Raw genomic sequence first — 14,137 nt, forward strand, 5'->3', positions numbered from 1 at the left:
TAGCTATTGTATTCCATACAAACAACTGTAAACCTTTTTCCCCACTAGTATTTTCTTTGGACATATACATACAAGATAGGTGAGCTAAGTTATTAGTGCACCTACAAGAATACACCTTAATATATATCAGAAAAAGGTCCCTGTGGCACAGCACAGGATTCTTTCATGTGTGATATCTTTACAAGTTATGATTAAGGATCCTGATGCTTATAAAGTTACAGGCAATATGAAACGAGAAGGCATTCTCAAAGCCTTCAGAGATAGAACCAGGATCCAAACAGATCTCAACTGTAAACAAGTTGCCAAGTGTGAGAACTTGTAAATCTAGTTCCAAAAACCAACTGCCCTAGTTCAAAATGATGTATGATTTAATGTAAAAAACAAACAAACAAACAAAAACCACCACCAGCATAGCTCAGTGGTTGAGCATCAACCTATGAATCAGGTCACTGTTCAATTCTGGTCATGATCAGGGCACAAGCCCAGGTGGTGCAATAGATCCCCAGTAGGGGGCATGCAGGAGGCAGCCGATCATTGATTCTCATCATTGATGTTTCTCTCTCTTGCCCTCTCCCTTCCTCTCTGAAATCAATAAAACATATTAAATAAAATCTACAAACAGAATTATTTAATGCTTCACAATAAAATAAATTGAAGCAGAAGTTCAAAAATTAACAGCCACAATAGTTTATTTACAATTGAACTCTTTATAAGATATTTACAAGACAACCAATTTTACACATCAGAAATGGTATCAAAAGTATGAATTACAACACAGACAACAATATGAAATGGGTTTAAAACAAAGCTGAAGTGGACAGACAAGCAATTTCTCTCTTTAATTTATTAACACTAGCTTAAACTTTGTTAAAGAAACAAAGATCTATGTTTTAGGAGAACTGCGGGGCCTTCAGTTAAGACTGAATTTCACAGTGTTGTACCCCCATGTGGGGAAAAAATAAGATTAATTTTCCCCCCCCACTCTTAACACACTGTAATTTCACTCTTGGAACTTTGCTAATCTACTCTCCAAAATTCTTCTCAACAAACCTCAATACATCCGAATCAAAGGAGAATTGTCTAAAAGAGGGGACGATAAAATTAGAGGTTCTAGGTAGAGGGATTTCCAAGGAAATAGAATCCAATTAAGTCTGGCTATTAGCACCTCAAAGATTCCTCTTCATCTAGCTCAAGTTCAGAATCTGGGGCCCCTGGGTAGGGCACAAACAAAAGATTAATTTGCTAACTCATACCCAAATTAGGAATCCAATAAAAATGCTGAAAATCAAGAAGAAACTTCAAGGAAGCAAGGAACAAAGTCAAGACACTGGTCTTTTTCCTTCTTGGGCACATTATAAACGTAACATGGGTCAGAGTAGGAAAACCAAACAGCTTGCCATGTTAAAATGATGGAGAACAAAGAAAATCTGGCCATTTTTCTGGAAATCTCTTTCCTCTTCTCAAGGTGTGAGACGAGAGCCCCTAGAGGAATAAAGTAAGTCCTATTTCTCTCTATATTCTTGCAATGAAGTTCATAGCAGGTTCCCTTGTGGAGAGCCCACTCTCCTAAGCAGATGGAGTTACAGATGAAAACCCAAAGCCACAGACACACACACACACACACACACACACACACACACACACACACACGGAGAAATAAGAGCAGCAAGATCATCCAAGAATACTACATGTGCTGCCAGAATAATTCTTTAAAAGTCAAACTCAGGGAGCAGATTAACATCTCACAAAAAGCTCTAGCAGTGGGAGGCCCCTGAGGAACTTCTCTTTTCTTCCCACAATGGTATTCCATTCTCTCATGCTCCACTGATGGGCCGGCCACACACCCTACATACCTTGGCTTTTCCTCTAAAAGTGCTAATAATCTGGGGACATACTCTCTTCAAGGATAAAAGTCCCTATCTTCTAGGAGATTAGGCCCCTACTTGTTTTCACACAGTAGTCCTGAAGACTAAAGAAAGGCAATTCCTATATATTTAAGACCAGAGGTCTTGGCTCTGTTTTCCTTCCAGATAGTTACAGGGAACTTACACTGAGACCAAAGTGGCCTGGAGTGCTGGGCTGACATTTTTTAACAAAAGGGGTGTGTGTGGTGGTGGTAGTGGTGGTGGTGAGGGAGAGGGGGGACCAAGATGGTACACATACAAATCGGTTTTTACAAAGTGAATAGAGAAGCTCATCAGGTACATCTGTCTGTTTAAAGATGTAGACATTTGCCAGCCAAAGGAAGCACATATCTCCACATTCACCCCCCACCCTCCCTAAATCTCTATCCCACCACCAAGAGCTCAGCTAAAAGGATAAAGCCCAATAAGTGATGTGACACAAGGACATCTGTACAGGTTCTGGCATGCCATCCCCAAATGTCAACTGCTTTTGTTTAGAGCTATAACTTGTCCAAAAGTAACCATCCCCATTCTATTTTCCAAAGACTTTATTTTTTGAGGGGTGGGGAAAGAAATTCAGTTACCCATTAACTAAAAAAACAAAAACAAAAACAGCCAATCATCCTTTGCCACATGGCTATTATCACAGAGTAGTTTTAAGAGAACTATCTTTCCAGACATTTACCTACAAACTCTCCAAACGCTACCCTGTGATGATGACTTGCTTCATCACTTCAGTTATTCCTCATCTGGTCCTTAAGCTCATGGTGTTGGGTTTTTGTTTGTTTGTTTTGGGGTAAAAACCACTCTACTCAAACTACATGGGAGGGTATCCCAGGGCAAGCAGAGTGCCATGCAGCACAGATCTAACGGCAGGGATGCTTTATTTCCACAAGTGAATGAAAGAGCCCTTTTACCCCTTTAACATCGGCAAATGTACAGAAGCAGACCCTGCAAGCTTCCAGATCTGCCACCTTAGAGATTTAGCTTGAGAGCTCTTTTCCCCAAAAGAGGAAAAGATATCCCAATCACCTTCTATAATTCACAACTAGCCCAATGAAAGAGTTTTTGTGAAATCAGAATGATGAAAACAAAACCAAGATCAAGGGAGTATGGAAGGGCACTATCAGTGAATAACATACATGAGGACACAGGTCACATACACAGGTCTCTGCCACTCTCTGGGAATGGCACGCTACAACTATCTGAAGACAGAAGGTTCTCGCCAGCACACAGCTATTTCCTACACGTCCGGTGAGGTGTTTGCTTCTTCTGGATCTCCAACCTGCATCGGCTTCGCTCATCCAACCAGGGCAGCTCAAAATTCCTGGCAAAAAGGATAAGGAAATCAATGTCCAACACTAGAGGGACTCAGTGTGGACATGAGAATAACTGAAAAAAACACAATGTCCCTCACCACTCCTAGTCCTGACTCCCAAGTCCCAACTGTGGAATGTCTTTCCTGCCTCCAAGTGATTGAATAATCTATTTCTAACTAAAAAACAAATCCTCTTATTTCTGGGCTTGGGAATCTTATCACTGCACAAGCTAGTTGCCCAGGTAGTCTCTCTTCTGTCCAAGAATCATAGCTAACCCCTAAGCCAGTGGTCAGCAAACTGGCTCTGTTGACTAATGAGTTTGCCGACCACTGTCATATACTACCCTTTACCTCTTTGCACACAATATGCCACTACTGCCTAATCCCCTCAGCTTCCAACTACACGGTAACATTTAGTCTAGCAGTCGGCAAACTCATTAGTCAACAGAGCAGCAAACCGTGGCTCGCGAGCCGCAGTTTGCCGATCACTGCTCTAAGCCACCCAATTCCCCTTATATCCAGGTTTTCATACAGACTGACAGGGAGGTAAAGTATCAGCTACCTGAGAGGGGAGAGGAAAAATAACCCTTTATACTTACTGTGGAGTTAATTTTGGTAATGGTCGTCCAAATGCTACAACAGGCAAGAAGGGAGTAATCATCAAACTTTCAACTAGGGAAGAAAGCCAAATGCAACCTTGTTAGTGACGTAATTGAGAAATGTCTGTCAACTACACCTGCTCCAACATACAGTTCATTCATTCAGAACAAGTTGTAGCCTGGAACCTTGTGCCCATTTTCTTGGTTAAAAAAACTACTCATTTAAGTAGACAAAACTTACCATCATCTGGCTCAGGGAAAAATGAGGTAACCTCAGGCTCAGATTCCTGAATTCCTTTCTTTTTATACATTCTGAGCTGCAGTCGCTGTAAAATTCTTTGTTCCCTGATCCTCTGAATATCCCATCTGGGAAAAACAAACCAGACAAACAAAACAAACAAAGCCAACATTACTGAAAACCTTCTCTATAAAAGCAACTCCCACAATCCAGAGGCTAGGGAGCTCTTTGCTGACTCTTCTTGATTGGGGGAAGCGGGGAGGATGTTAAAGAGAACTGCCTGCCTGGTTACAGGACACTGTTTAGGGCTAGCAGTTCAAATCATGTGCTGATGTTTAGCAGAGAGTGGAACTGAGAGAGGGCACACCTGGAGAAAAAGAAGCCAAACATTTTACCTACAACAACTACCACTTCAAATAAAGATACTCAACCAACTGGGAAGCCGGTAATTTAAGCGTTAAGAGATCCAGGACTCGCCACAGCATGGATGAGAGGTGTCAGGGTCCCAGGGCTCAGTTGTTCCCAGGATGAACATCTCTAGCCTCACCTTTTCCTTCTCTTTTCATCCAGCTCCAGTTTTGCATGCCGCTTTGAAAACACACTGTCATCTAGGTTCTGTGTAAAGAACAGAAGCTGATAAGCTATTTATCACCATGTGACACACATACACTAATCCACTTTCAGCTTCCAGGAAGGTAAAACCTTTCACCTTCAGGTCCCACTGGAGTCTGAGTTCTATGGATATTAGGGAACCTCCTGGTAACAGAATCAATAAAACACATTCTCCTCCCACACACCCCCCACACCCTTGTGCAATCTCCAAATTTCAAAGTCATTTCCATAACTTTCCAAAGTGAAAGTCACGTTAAACTAAAACAACTCGTGAGACAGTCATAAACCCTCCATACTTGATAATAATCACAGTTTAAAATAAATATCAAACTTTTAAGAATCAAATAATTTTGTTGCTGAGTGGTGGTACATACTAACTTTTCTAGTTAACGTGAACTCTAGCTTTGAACACTCCCTAGCTAAATTATTTAACTACCCGTGGACTTCAGTTTTCTCATCTATACAACAAAGAGTTGGAGTGGATAATCTCTCAAGTGACATTCTGATTTTAAAGTTTTATTTAGCCCATTCATACAGTTATTATGACATATTCACGTTAAACGCCCATTTCTACTCTGTTTCTCACTGCCTTCCACTAACAGGTCTTGGGTACCTACCTCCAAAAGGTCTGAAGGATTTGGGTCCCTTAGAGGCTCTACTGAGTGGTCCCTCCAAGAAGGAACTAGAGGGAAAAAAAGAGAAAAAGAAAAAGAAAGGGAGGAGGGGTGGAACCACTCTTAAATCCAAGATCACAAAACCCTCCTCCTATTCACTAGGACAAGGTCTCTCCCCAGTTAGACGAAGTTACCAAGTGATAGGAATCCATTCTATGGCTCCCCTGAAGCCAGTCAGTGTCCTCGCTATGGTATAAAAAAACCTAAAATGCCATTGCAGTCTGCCAAACACAGGATCACAAAAAAACCCTAAGCCAATACCTGACAATTCATATAATGGATGCTATTGCAGTTCCTGAAAAACAACTGAAACGTGTAGTCATTTTGAAGTCTATAGTGTAATCATACACCAAGGAGTCTCTCTCCCCCACATCCAGCTGCCAACCATCCACCATCCCGCCCCCCAGCCCCCCAGGCCAGCCGGCACAATTCCTATTCTACTCACCAGCCAAGACTGAAGTTTCTCCTGCAACACTTGATGGCATCAGACACCCTAAATAATGCAGGAAAGAAGAATCATCTCAGTGTAAAAAGAAAAAAAGCCCATACCCAAAACGGAGGAAAGGAGCATCACTGACGTTCTCGCTAGGAAGCCATTTGGTTTTTTTGAGTTGCTCTTTTGAGAATGTCTCTCTGGGGGAGGGGAAGAGGGAACAACAGACAAAAGAAAAGAAAATAAGCCCACCACTTTTTTTTTTACACTGAGACGACTTCTTTTCTTCATTATTTAGGGTGGTTTCCCTGCAACAGTTGATGGCCAAGGATATCAAACCTTAAACTCAGAACATGGCAGGTGAGTAAAAGTTGACCCTATTTTTCAAATAAAAGATCAGTGTTCTCAAAACTTACATATGTAGTCTTCTTAAACAGCTCCCTCCTCCCTCCACACAAACTACCTTGCTGGTCCAGCCTGAACAACATGCACAAAGACTTTGCTTCCTTAGATCAAGCCATTGAGACTTCCTCTTGAGACAGGGCATCAAGAATAAGGATTCACACGTTATTCACAGCTCAGGCTCCTCAAAGGGCTGGGATTCCCTCCTCCCCCCCATCAGACTCCTTCTATACTGCTTGCTATGCCCACAATCTTGGAGGTGCTTCAAGTGTTCTGTACTAGGGCAGATACGGTTTTCAAAGACAGCCAGTCACATAGAACAGCTCTGGACCAAGCTATTTCCCAATCCCGGATGGGAAGTTGCTTCACAGTTTCTCTTGTTACACAGTATGGCCATGACAGCAAGAAGGTTAACTTAAGGATGAACCTGTTCAACTGACTGAACACAACAAAAAAACCTAAACCTAGGTCAGGATCCTGGTCTATTCCATGTACTCAAATGAGGCCTAATGAGTTTTAGATAATTAAGAAGAGTAATCTATCTTCCCCACTTAATTTTGTAACCAGAACAGCCTGACAAAGCCTGGAGAATGCTCTTATCTTATTGGAATGGATTCCCATCCCCATCCCTGCTGGGGCAAGACACAGTGGTAGAAACTCGGGGCTGCAGCTCTATTCAGGAAGGCTTCCCCCACCGTCACCCGGAGCGCCCACAGTGACTGTCACAGACTAACGCTGCACAGCTGAAGGCACAGTGCAGTTACTGATTGATGTAGGAGATAGGGGAGCACCTCTGTGTGGAAGCCATAAAGAAAAAAGGGAATGAAGACCAAGGTCCCACACCCCACACCCTCCCCAAGCAGCTCAGATATCCCAAGATAGTCCTTATTGTTTGAAAAATAGTTTGTAGACCATTTTATTTAAATATATGAACAACCAATGGGCTACTGCAATCCAAGTAATCTCTTCACATTTAGAACCTTTGTGAAGTATAGTAAGATAAAGTAAGACTGTTGGTCTTTTGTAGATCCCTCCTGCCCCCCAGACCGGGACATAGAGATACAGATAAATGTTTATATAGTTAAAGAGCGGAGGCCCAGGTGAAATTCCCCACCCCAAGCTGGCTCCCCAACCCAAAAATTACCATGGCCCCTGGGAACACCCAAAGACCACCCTCCCAGGTTTCACACAACATCAATGGCAGGAACAGTCGTGCATAGCAAAGTATAAGTTCTATGCATTTCACAGCACAGAAAACCCTTCTTTCAGTGGGCATGCAAGTTGCCGGAGATTACACCCCCAAGTCTGGTGCTCTTGTGATGAGCAACTTACTGGCAAACACATCTCCCAGTGTTGTAAGCAGGCAAATACATTGAGCACATTTTGCTGTGATTCCATCTATTTGCAATGCCTGCACAGTGTCTGTCTCTGGCTGTTAACTTACTCATTCTTGACAGAACTCTGCTTTATTGATTGCACTTTTTAAAAAATGCCAAGGGCATTTTCACACTTGTTAGCTTGACCGCCACCACTAGGGTATAAGAGCAAGTGTTCTCTATGCCTTACTTGCTACAGTCTCCTCCTTCTTTGGAGAGGATTCCCGTAATGGTAACGGTGATGGGGGAGGCTGGTGCCAACGACACAAATACATTTCTGTGGTGGAAAGGTACGGCAAATCTTCTATTTCACTTGAGAAGGCTTTCTCCTTGGGATGGGTGCTGGGTCCCTTCTGGGGAGTGGCGAGTCTTGGCGGGGTGTCCACTGAAGACCGGGTCTTTTCTGGAGTTTCTTGGCTCCGCAATTCACGCTTACAAACAGTGTCAGATAAGGAACCACAGGGCTCCTCTTTAATGGGAGAGTGCTTAGGAGTTTTTGTTTTGACTTTTGAAAATTCAGGAGCCAGCTTTTTAACAGGAATCTTTCTTTCTGTACTTCCAAATGGGGATTTCCTATTAGGTAGGGGAGAAAACATAATACAATTCATTGACTCTTGGATAAAACCTGATTTGATTTCATTTGGGGGTAGGAGAACTAGCTTGTATTCAGGTAGCTAAATATCTTAGGTTCCTTTGACAGTCATAAGCAGGAATAGTCTCATGCTTAACAGTATATGTAATAGACTCTTAGTAAATGTTTACTGAACAAGTGAGTTTCCATCCTTAAAATCCCCTATAGTATCTATTGCCTACTAAATCTAAAAAGGTCCCTATTTTATCCAAGACCTTTCAGCTAATATTAGGTTCCACTACCCTGTGGCTTATTTCATTACTGTCAACCAAAGACCAATCTCTTATTTCTCCTTAACCCTCCTAATCCTATACTATGATAGTTAAAATCTTTATTTCTGTTTTCTTGCTATCTGGCTCTCTTTCTCCTACCACTACAACCCCCACCCCACCCCCCACTACCCCACATTCCTAGAATGCCATCTCCTTTTCTTTTTAGCAACCTAAAGTCTATACTTCTTTTTCAAGATCCATCTCCTACTTAACTCAAAATAATCTTTATTATCCCTGAATCTTACAAAACTTAGTCCGTCTTACTGTTGTCTATCTGCATATTTTATTGCAGTTGAATTCTTAGTTTTTAAAACTTATGCCATCCTTTCAGCAAATCTCTTTGAGTCTAAAGACAATTAGATCTGACAATTAGATCTTACTTTTTTTTGGATCTTACTTTTTATATCCACTAATGCCTAACACAATGAAGGAAGGTAACACTTCCTAACTTGAAGCGAACTGCCATAGTTTTCTTTAAGAAACTCAGCTGTCACATTTGTTGTCCATTCTCTTTATGATGTACTCTGCATTCTGTAACTACTACTGTGACCAAAATGTTCTAACAGACTTTTATAGCATGCACAAAAATGTTTCAAGAGACTTTCTCAACACAGAAAACCTCGTAATTCAGAATGTGGTTGTAGTAAAACTAATTTATAAGTCCCAACCCCTACGGCCAGTCCCAGGAAATAAGTGTCCTCATCAAGTCCAGACAGCATAACAAAGTCAGCAGCACACCTTTTGTGGCCCTTTCCACTCCGCCCACATGAGAAGGGCTTGGGAGGCAGAGTCTGGGATGTCTCAGAAAGCTCTGGGGGGCACTCCAGTTTAATTTTCTCAGATAGCTCCGTTTCCTCTCTCTCTTCAGTTTCATAGCCCTGAAACAGCTTATGCCTTTCTTTCTCGTTATCCTTCTTTACCAGCTGCATCCGCCTTTCCATACGTTCAATCCGAGCAAGGAGCTAAAAGAGAGTGGCAAAATGCAGACTTAATACACAAAAGGTTAAATGCAGGTACTCAGGCCTATAGGAAACCATATGGTCTTCTACCTCTTTCCATGGATCACAGCAATTAAACTTATTTTTAATAGGCAGACATTAATCTAAATAGTTCTCCTTAAACACAACAGAGAAGACAAGGGATATTGCACTGCTTAATTTTAGGGGCTAACCGAGGGACGCGGGGGAATTTGTAGTTCATTCTTCTGAAACAAGATCCTCTTCACTGGGAGGGGCCTCAACATGCCTTTAAACAGCATGGTCTCTGCCACTGCTAAGCATGTGGCTCCAGTCAGCTTGGTGGTTTCCAGAATTAACCGTAGGTTCTTTTAGGAGGCCCTAGGGTTCTCCATATCCTATCCTCTCTACCTATACTCAAGGGTAAAGTCCAAAGAGTACATTAAGAAGGAATTAAACACTCACAGTCACAGTGCCAATAGGGATTGCAGTGTTATTTGAAAGGGGTCTGGTTGGATGGATGGGTGTCATCTAAACAATGAACATTTAATTTGGAAGAATTGAAATAGAAAGTATTACCATAAATCCCATCTATGGTGAAATATGCATACTGCTTTGCTGCTTTGCGCTTGAGACAACAGAAGAAAATTATACCTACTTCTCTGAATATTGACTAAACGTAGTCTTTTAACTCTAAAGGGAGAACAACAGAACCAAATAGAAAATGGAAGTCTATTATCACTGAAAACGTCACATCAAAATGTTCTGAGAAAAGGTGCCAACTGGGCTACTGATATCCTATAAATAAGATCTTATTTGGGGTAGACAGTGATATTAATGCTGCCTCCGTTACATCTCCTTAGCTGTACACAAATTTCAGTAGAGGCCAAACAACTGGAAAAAGAGAAACAAGCTTAAACAACACTAAGACTGCAATACACAACAGAAGCAGCGAATGCCAAGTTCAGACTGGCGCTCTATCCTTAACTCACCTCACTTTTCCTGCCTAGGAAAATCTGCAAAGAGGCCATTCCTCAGGACCTGAGCAGAAACCTCCACCATCAGCAGAGCCCCTCTGTCACCATACTCTCTCTTCATCCCCTTCTGTTTTGACTCGCAGCCTTAACATTACTTAACCATGGTTTGTGGGTGACATTTCCTTGATTTCTTCTCCTGCCCCCCCCCCCCCGCCCGCCATGTAAGGATATGGTGTGTTGTAAGGACAGTACCATCACACCCCTGGACTGCAGTACAGTAGCTGAGCAGGGCCACCTCCATGTTGAGTAACTTCCACAAATCAACACCAGGAGGTATTTTAATGAAATCTACCCCAGCTCCCGTTCCACCTTGCAGAATGCATTCCTCAAACAGCCGCTGCCTAATGCGATTCATTTGGAAAGCAAACACAATGAATAGCCCTCTGCTCCCTTGCTCAGCCCTTGGCACAAACAGAGAGAACACAGAGAGAGAGAGAGAACACACACACACACACACAGAGAGAGAGAGAGAGAGAGAGAGAGAGGGAGGGAGAAAGGAAGAGAGAGTGCGCGCGCACAGAGACTGCTGCAACCTTAACACAATTGTAGAAACCATGTTTATTTTTAGGCAGCTGCAAGGTATGCTAGCACAGTAATACCCAATCACCAGAGCTCTCCTCATATCTGAAGGAATATGTTTCAGCACATAAGGTGCCCTAAAGGCGGCTCAGAAGTACAAATAAATAATAAATGACTTCCCTGCTACCTTAAGATTCTAACATATAGAGACTTTGGGGGGTGGAGAGGGTCTACATAACACATTTAATAAGCTCACTTTCCCCTGATGCCTTAAAATCTTCCAGCCTCTAAACACCATTTCTTTTTTAAAAAAATATATATATATCTTTATTGATTTCAGAGAAGAAGGGAGAGGGAAAGAGAGAGAGAAACATCAATGATGAGAGAGAATCATTGACTGGCTGCCTCCCGCACTTCCCCTACTGGGGATCAAGCCGGCAACCTAGGCATGTTGCCCTTGACCAGAACCGAACCTGGGACCCTTTAGTCTGCAGGCTGACACTCTATCCACTGAGCCACACCAGCCGGGCTAAATACCATTCTTATACAAGGGAGCCGGTCACTGGGTCAGGTTTTAGAACAGATTCCTATTAAAAAATAAATAAATAAAATCGAAAGCAGTAATTCTCTTAATATCATTTAAGAAAACTGAAAGAGGATTCCACCGTGAATCACCTCTCCCCCTCTGCCAATGAACAGGCCTGCCACCCTACCCGAAGATGCTACGGCAGAGGTTAGAGCAACAGCTGCTCTGTCCCTCTCCTCCACAATGACTCCCTAACGCAGCAGCTCTTTAAATTAACCCCTTCCTCCAAGCCACCACGGGTGCACCCCACCATTTCAGCGCCAGCCCATCACACACCGGGTCTTTCCCCCACGCTAACCATCTTTCCCACAAGCCTGCTGCTGTCATTTTAAATTAACCCTTTGGCACCTGCAACCTTTCCTTCCCACCTTCCCCCACCCCCTCGGGAGGGTGCCCTTTGACCCTTCCCTCCAGCCCAACGTGTCCGGGAGCCTGGCTCCCAGGGACCCGGCGCCTAAGGGTACTCCTCTGCCTGGTGGTCAACCTCCTTCCCCCTAACGGGGGGAGACCTTCGCCTCCCACAGCCCCTGGCCCCGAGCATGCGCACAACGCGCCCCCAGGCCCGACCGCCGATTAACCCCTCCCGTACCGTGTCTCTCTCGGACTTGAGCTCCTCGATCTCCTTCTCCTTGGCCTGCAGCTGCTGCTGCTGCTGTTCGATGAGGTCCAATTGCAGCAGAAGTATCTGTTTGAGGCAGGCGGCCTGGCTGGAGGCTCCCGAGCCGCCGCCGCCCCCGAGGGGGCTCTTCCTCGTACTCTTCCATCTGCCCTCGCTGGCCGCCAGGCTCCCGGCGGCGGCGGCGGCGGCGGGCGCGAGGGGCGGCGGCCCGGGCAGAGGTAGTGGCGGGGGTCCCGCCGGGTCCGAGGCGGTGGCGGCCGGGGCAGCCGCCCCACCCTTGTCCCCGGCCCAGGGCGTCGGCTCCTTGGCCGCCGCCACCACGAGCGAGCCCGTCTGAATGGGCAGCACCGCCTGGTACTTGGGCCGGGGGCTGCAGCCGGCGGCGGCGGCCGCGGGGTCCCCCCCGACGCCGGCTTGTTTGGTGGCCGGGGGCGGGCAAGGCAAGGGCACCGAGCCGCCCCAGCTCTCCTCCTGCTGCCCCGGGGCCGCCCCGGCCGGCAGGAGCAAGCCGCGGCCCTTGGCGCCGCAGCCGGCCGGGGAGGGCGCGGGGCTGCCGCCCTGGGCGGAGGCCGGCGGCGGCCCCGGCTCCTTGAGCTTGCGGTGCCGCGGGAGGAAGTGGGCTTCGGCCGCGCCGGCCTCGTCCTCGGGCCCGCCCAGCGCCGCGGCGCGCTCGTAGTCCAGGCGCTGCTCGGAGTTGCCGCCGGCCGGGGCCGCGGCCGCCTTGAACACGGCGGATCTCATGGTCATAGTGGTCCGGAGCGGCCGGGGCCCGCGGCGGGGAGGGGCGGGGAAGGGGCGAGGTGCGGGGGGTCGCGGGCGGGGGGAGGGGAGTTGGCGGGCTCGCCTCAGCAGCGCGGCCGCGGGCCTCGGCTAGCGCGGCGCCTCCGGGGCCCGGGCGCCATCCCGCCGGCGTGCGGACGCGTGGAGGCCGCGGCTGAGGCCCGCCGCCGGCCCACGGGGGCCTCGCCGCCGCCTCTGCTGCCGCCGCCGCCGCCTCGGAGGCAGGAGCTCGCCCCGAGCCGCCCCCGAGCTCATCCCCGGCGCTCGCCGCGGCCCCCCCTGGCCCGGCCGGGCCCGCCTCGTCTCCCCACCCCGCACCCCCCGTCCCCGCCCGGCCCCCCGCCCCGAGCTCGCCTCAGCCGCCCCGAGCCTCCATTTCCCCCCCGCGCCGCCTCGGGAAGGGGTGGGAGGAATGGGTCCGCCCAAAGCCCTCCTACTCCGGGAGGGGGTCTATCGCCTCCCTCGGGGGGTCTCCGCAGCTCGGGGTCCCCTCCCCCACAGTCACCCCGGCCGGCGCCTCGGCGTTTCCCTTTAAAAAAACGGAGCCGCTCGCAGCCGACTCTGCCGCAGCCGCCGCCGCCGGCCGCAGGGCGCATGCGCGGGGCGGGCGGCGGGCGGGAGCGAACCGGGAGCCGCGAGCGGGGAGGCGGCGCGCCATTGTGCAGGGGCCGCCGCCGCCGCGAGGGGGCGGGAGGGGCGCGGGGAGGCCGGGCTGGGGGCGAGCCCGCAGGAGCCCGCGGAGGAGTAGGGTGAAGGTGGGCTGCGGGGGGAGGGAGGAAAGGGCGAGGGCGGCGACGGCGGACGGGGCCTGCGGAGGCTCCCCGGGGAACAGGAGCGCGAGAGAATGGACCTGAGAGGAAGGATGGAGGGAGGGAGAGAGGGAGGGAAGGGGGCTGCGGGCGCAGAGCCGCCCTCGGCGGGCGGGGACCCCTCGCCCCACGTCCCCGGCCCGCGCTCGGTGGCCCCTTCCCCGGGCCGGCGGCCGCCGCAGCCCTGCCCGCCCGCCCGCCCGCCCGCCTCCGGGACCAGAACCTGACTCAGTCTCCCGGGGGAGCCCATGGGTGTTTCCCGGGTTGGGTTCCAGCCCCGCCACCCCCTCCGCTCCCCATTCGCCCCACACCAATGGTGGGGGAGGAAACGAAGTCCTTTGTCTCTGAGGGATCCGGGGCAGAAGCGGGCGA

The 14,137-nt window shown here is 48.0% G+C and overlaps 1 protein-coding gene across 7 annotated transcripts; it reads right to left on the bottom strand.

Moving 5' to 3' along the window:
• Nucleotides 1–671: 671 nt before the first annotated feature.
• MSL1 (MSL complex subunit 1) lies at nucleotides 672–13,550 on the bottom strand. Of its 7 annotated transcripts, none has more exons than XM_036407839.2 (9): nucleotides 12,147–13,548; nucleotides 9,198–9,421; nucleotides 7,747–8,129; nucleotides 5,791–5,838; nucleotides 5,289–5,353; nucleotides 4,607–4,674; nucleotides 4,063–4,187; nucleotides 3,822–3,894; nucleotides 672–3,231 (listed from the first exon to the last, which is right to left on the bottom strand). In XM_036407839.2, the coding sequence occupies exons 1-9, from the start codon at nucleotides 12,921–12,923 to the stop codon at nucleotides 3,141–3,143; spliced, it is 1,854 nt and encodes a 617-aa protein (XP_036263732.1). In that variant the 5' UTR covers nucleotides 12,924–13,548; the 3' UTR covers nucleotides 672–3,140. The 7 variants fall into 7 exon arrangements, 3 of the variants coding, with proteins under 3 accessions (XP_036263732.1, XP_036263734.1, XP_036263733.1); XM_036407841.2 differs by lacking the exon at nucleotides 12,147–13,548 and adding an exon at nucleotides 10,408–10,577; XR_004982647.2 differs by having other exon boundaries at nucleotides 3,129–3,508; nucleotides 3,725–3,894; nucleotides 12,147–13,549.
• Between the last annotated feature and the right edge of the window lie 587 nt (nucleotides 13,551–14,137).

This window comes from Pipistrellus kuhlii, unplaced genomic scaffold (assembly GCF_014108245.1).
Source record: "Pipistrellus kuhlii isolate mPipKuh1 unplaced genomic scaffold, mPipKuh1.p scaffold_m20_p_37, whole genome shotgun sequence".
In the NCBI taxonomy this organism is placed as follows: domain Eukaryota; kingdom Metazoa; phylum Chordata; class Mammalia; order Chiroptera; family Vespertilionidae; genus Pipistrellus; species Pipistrellus kuhlii.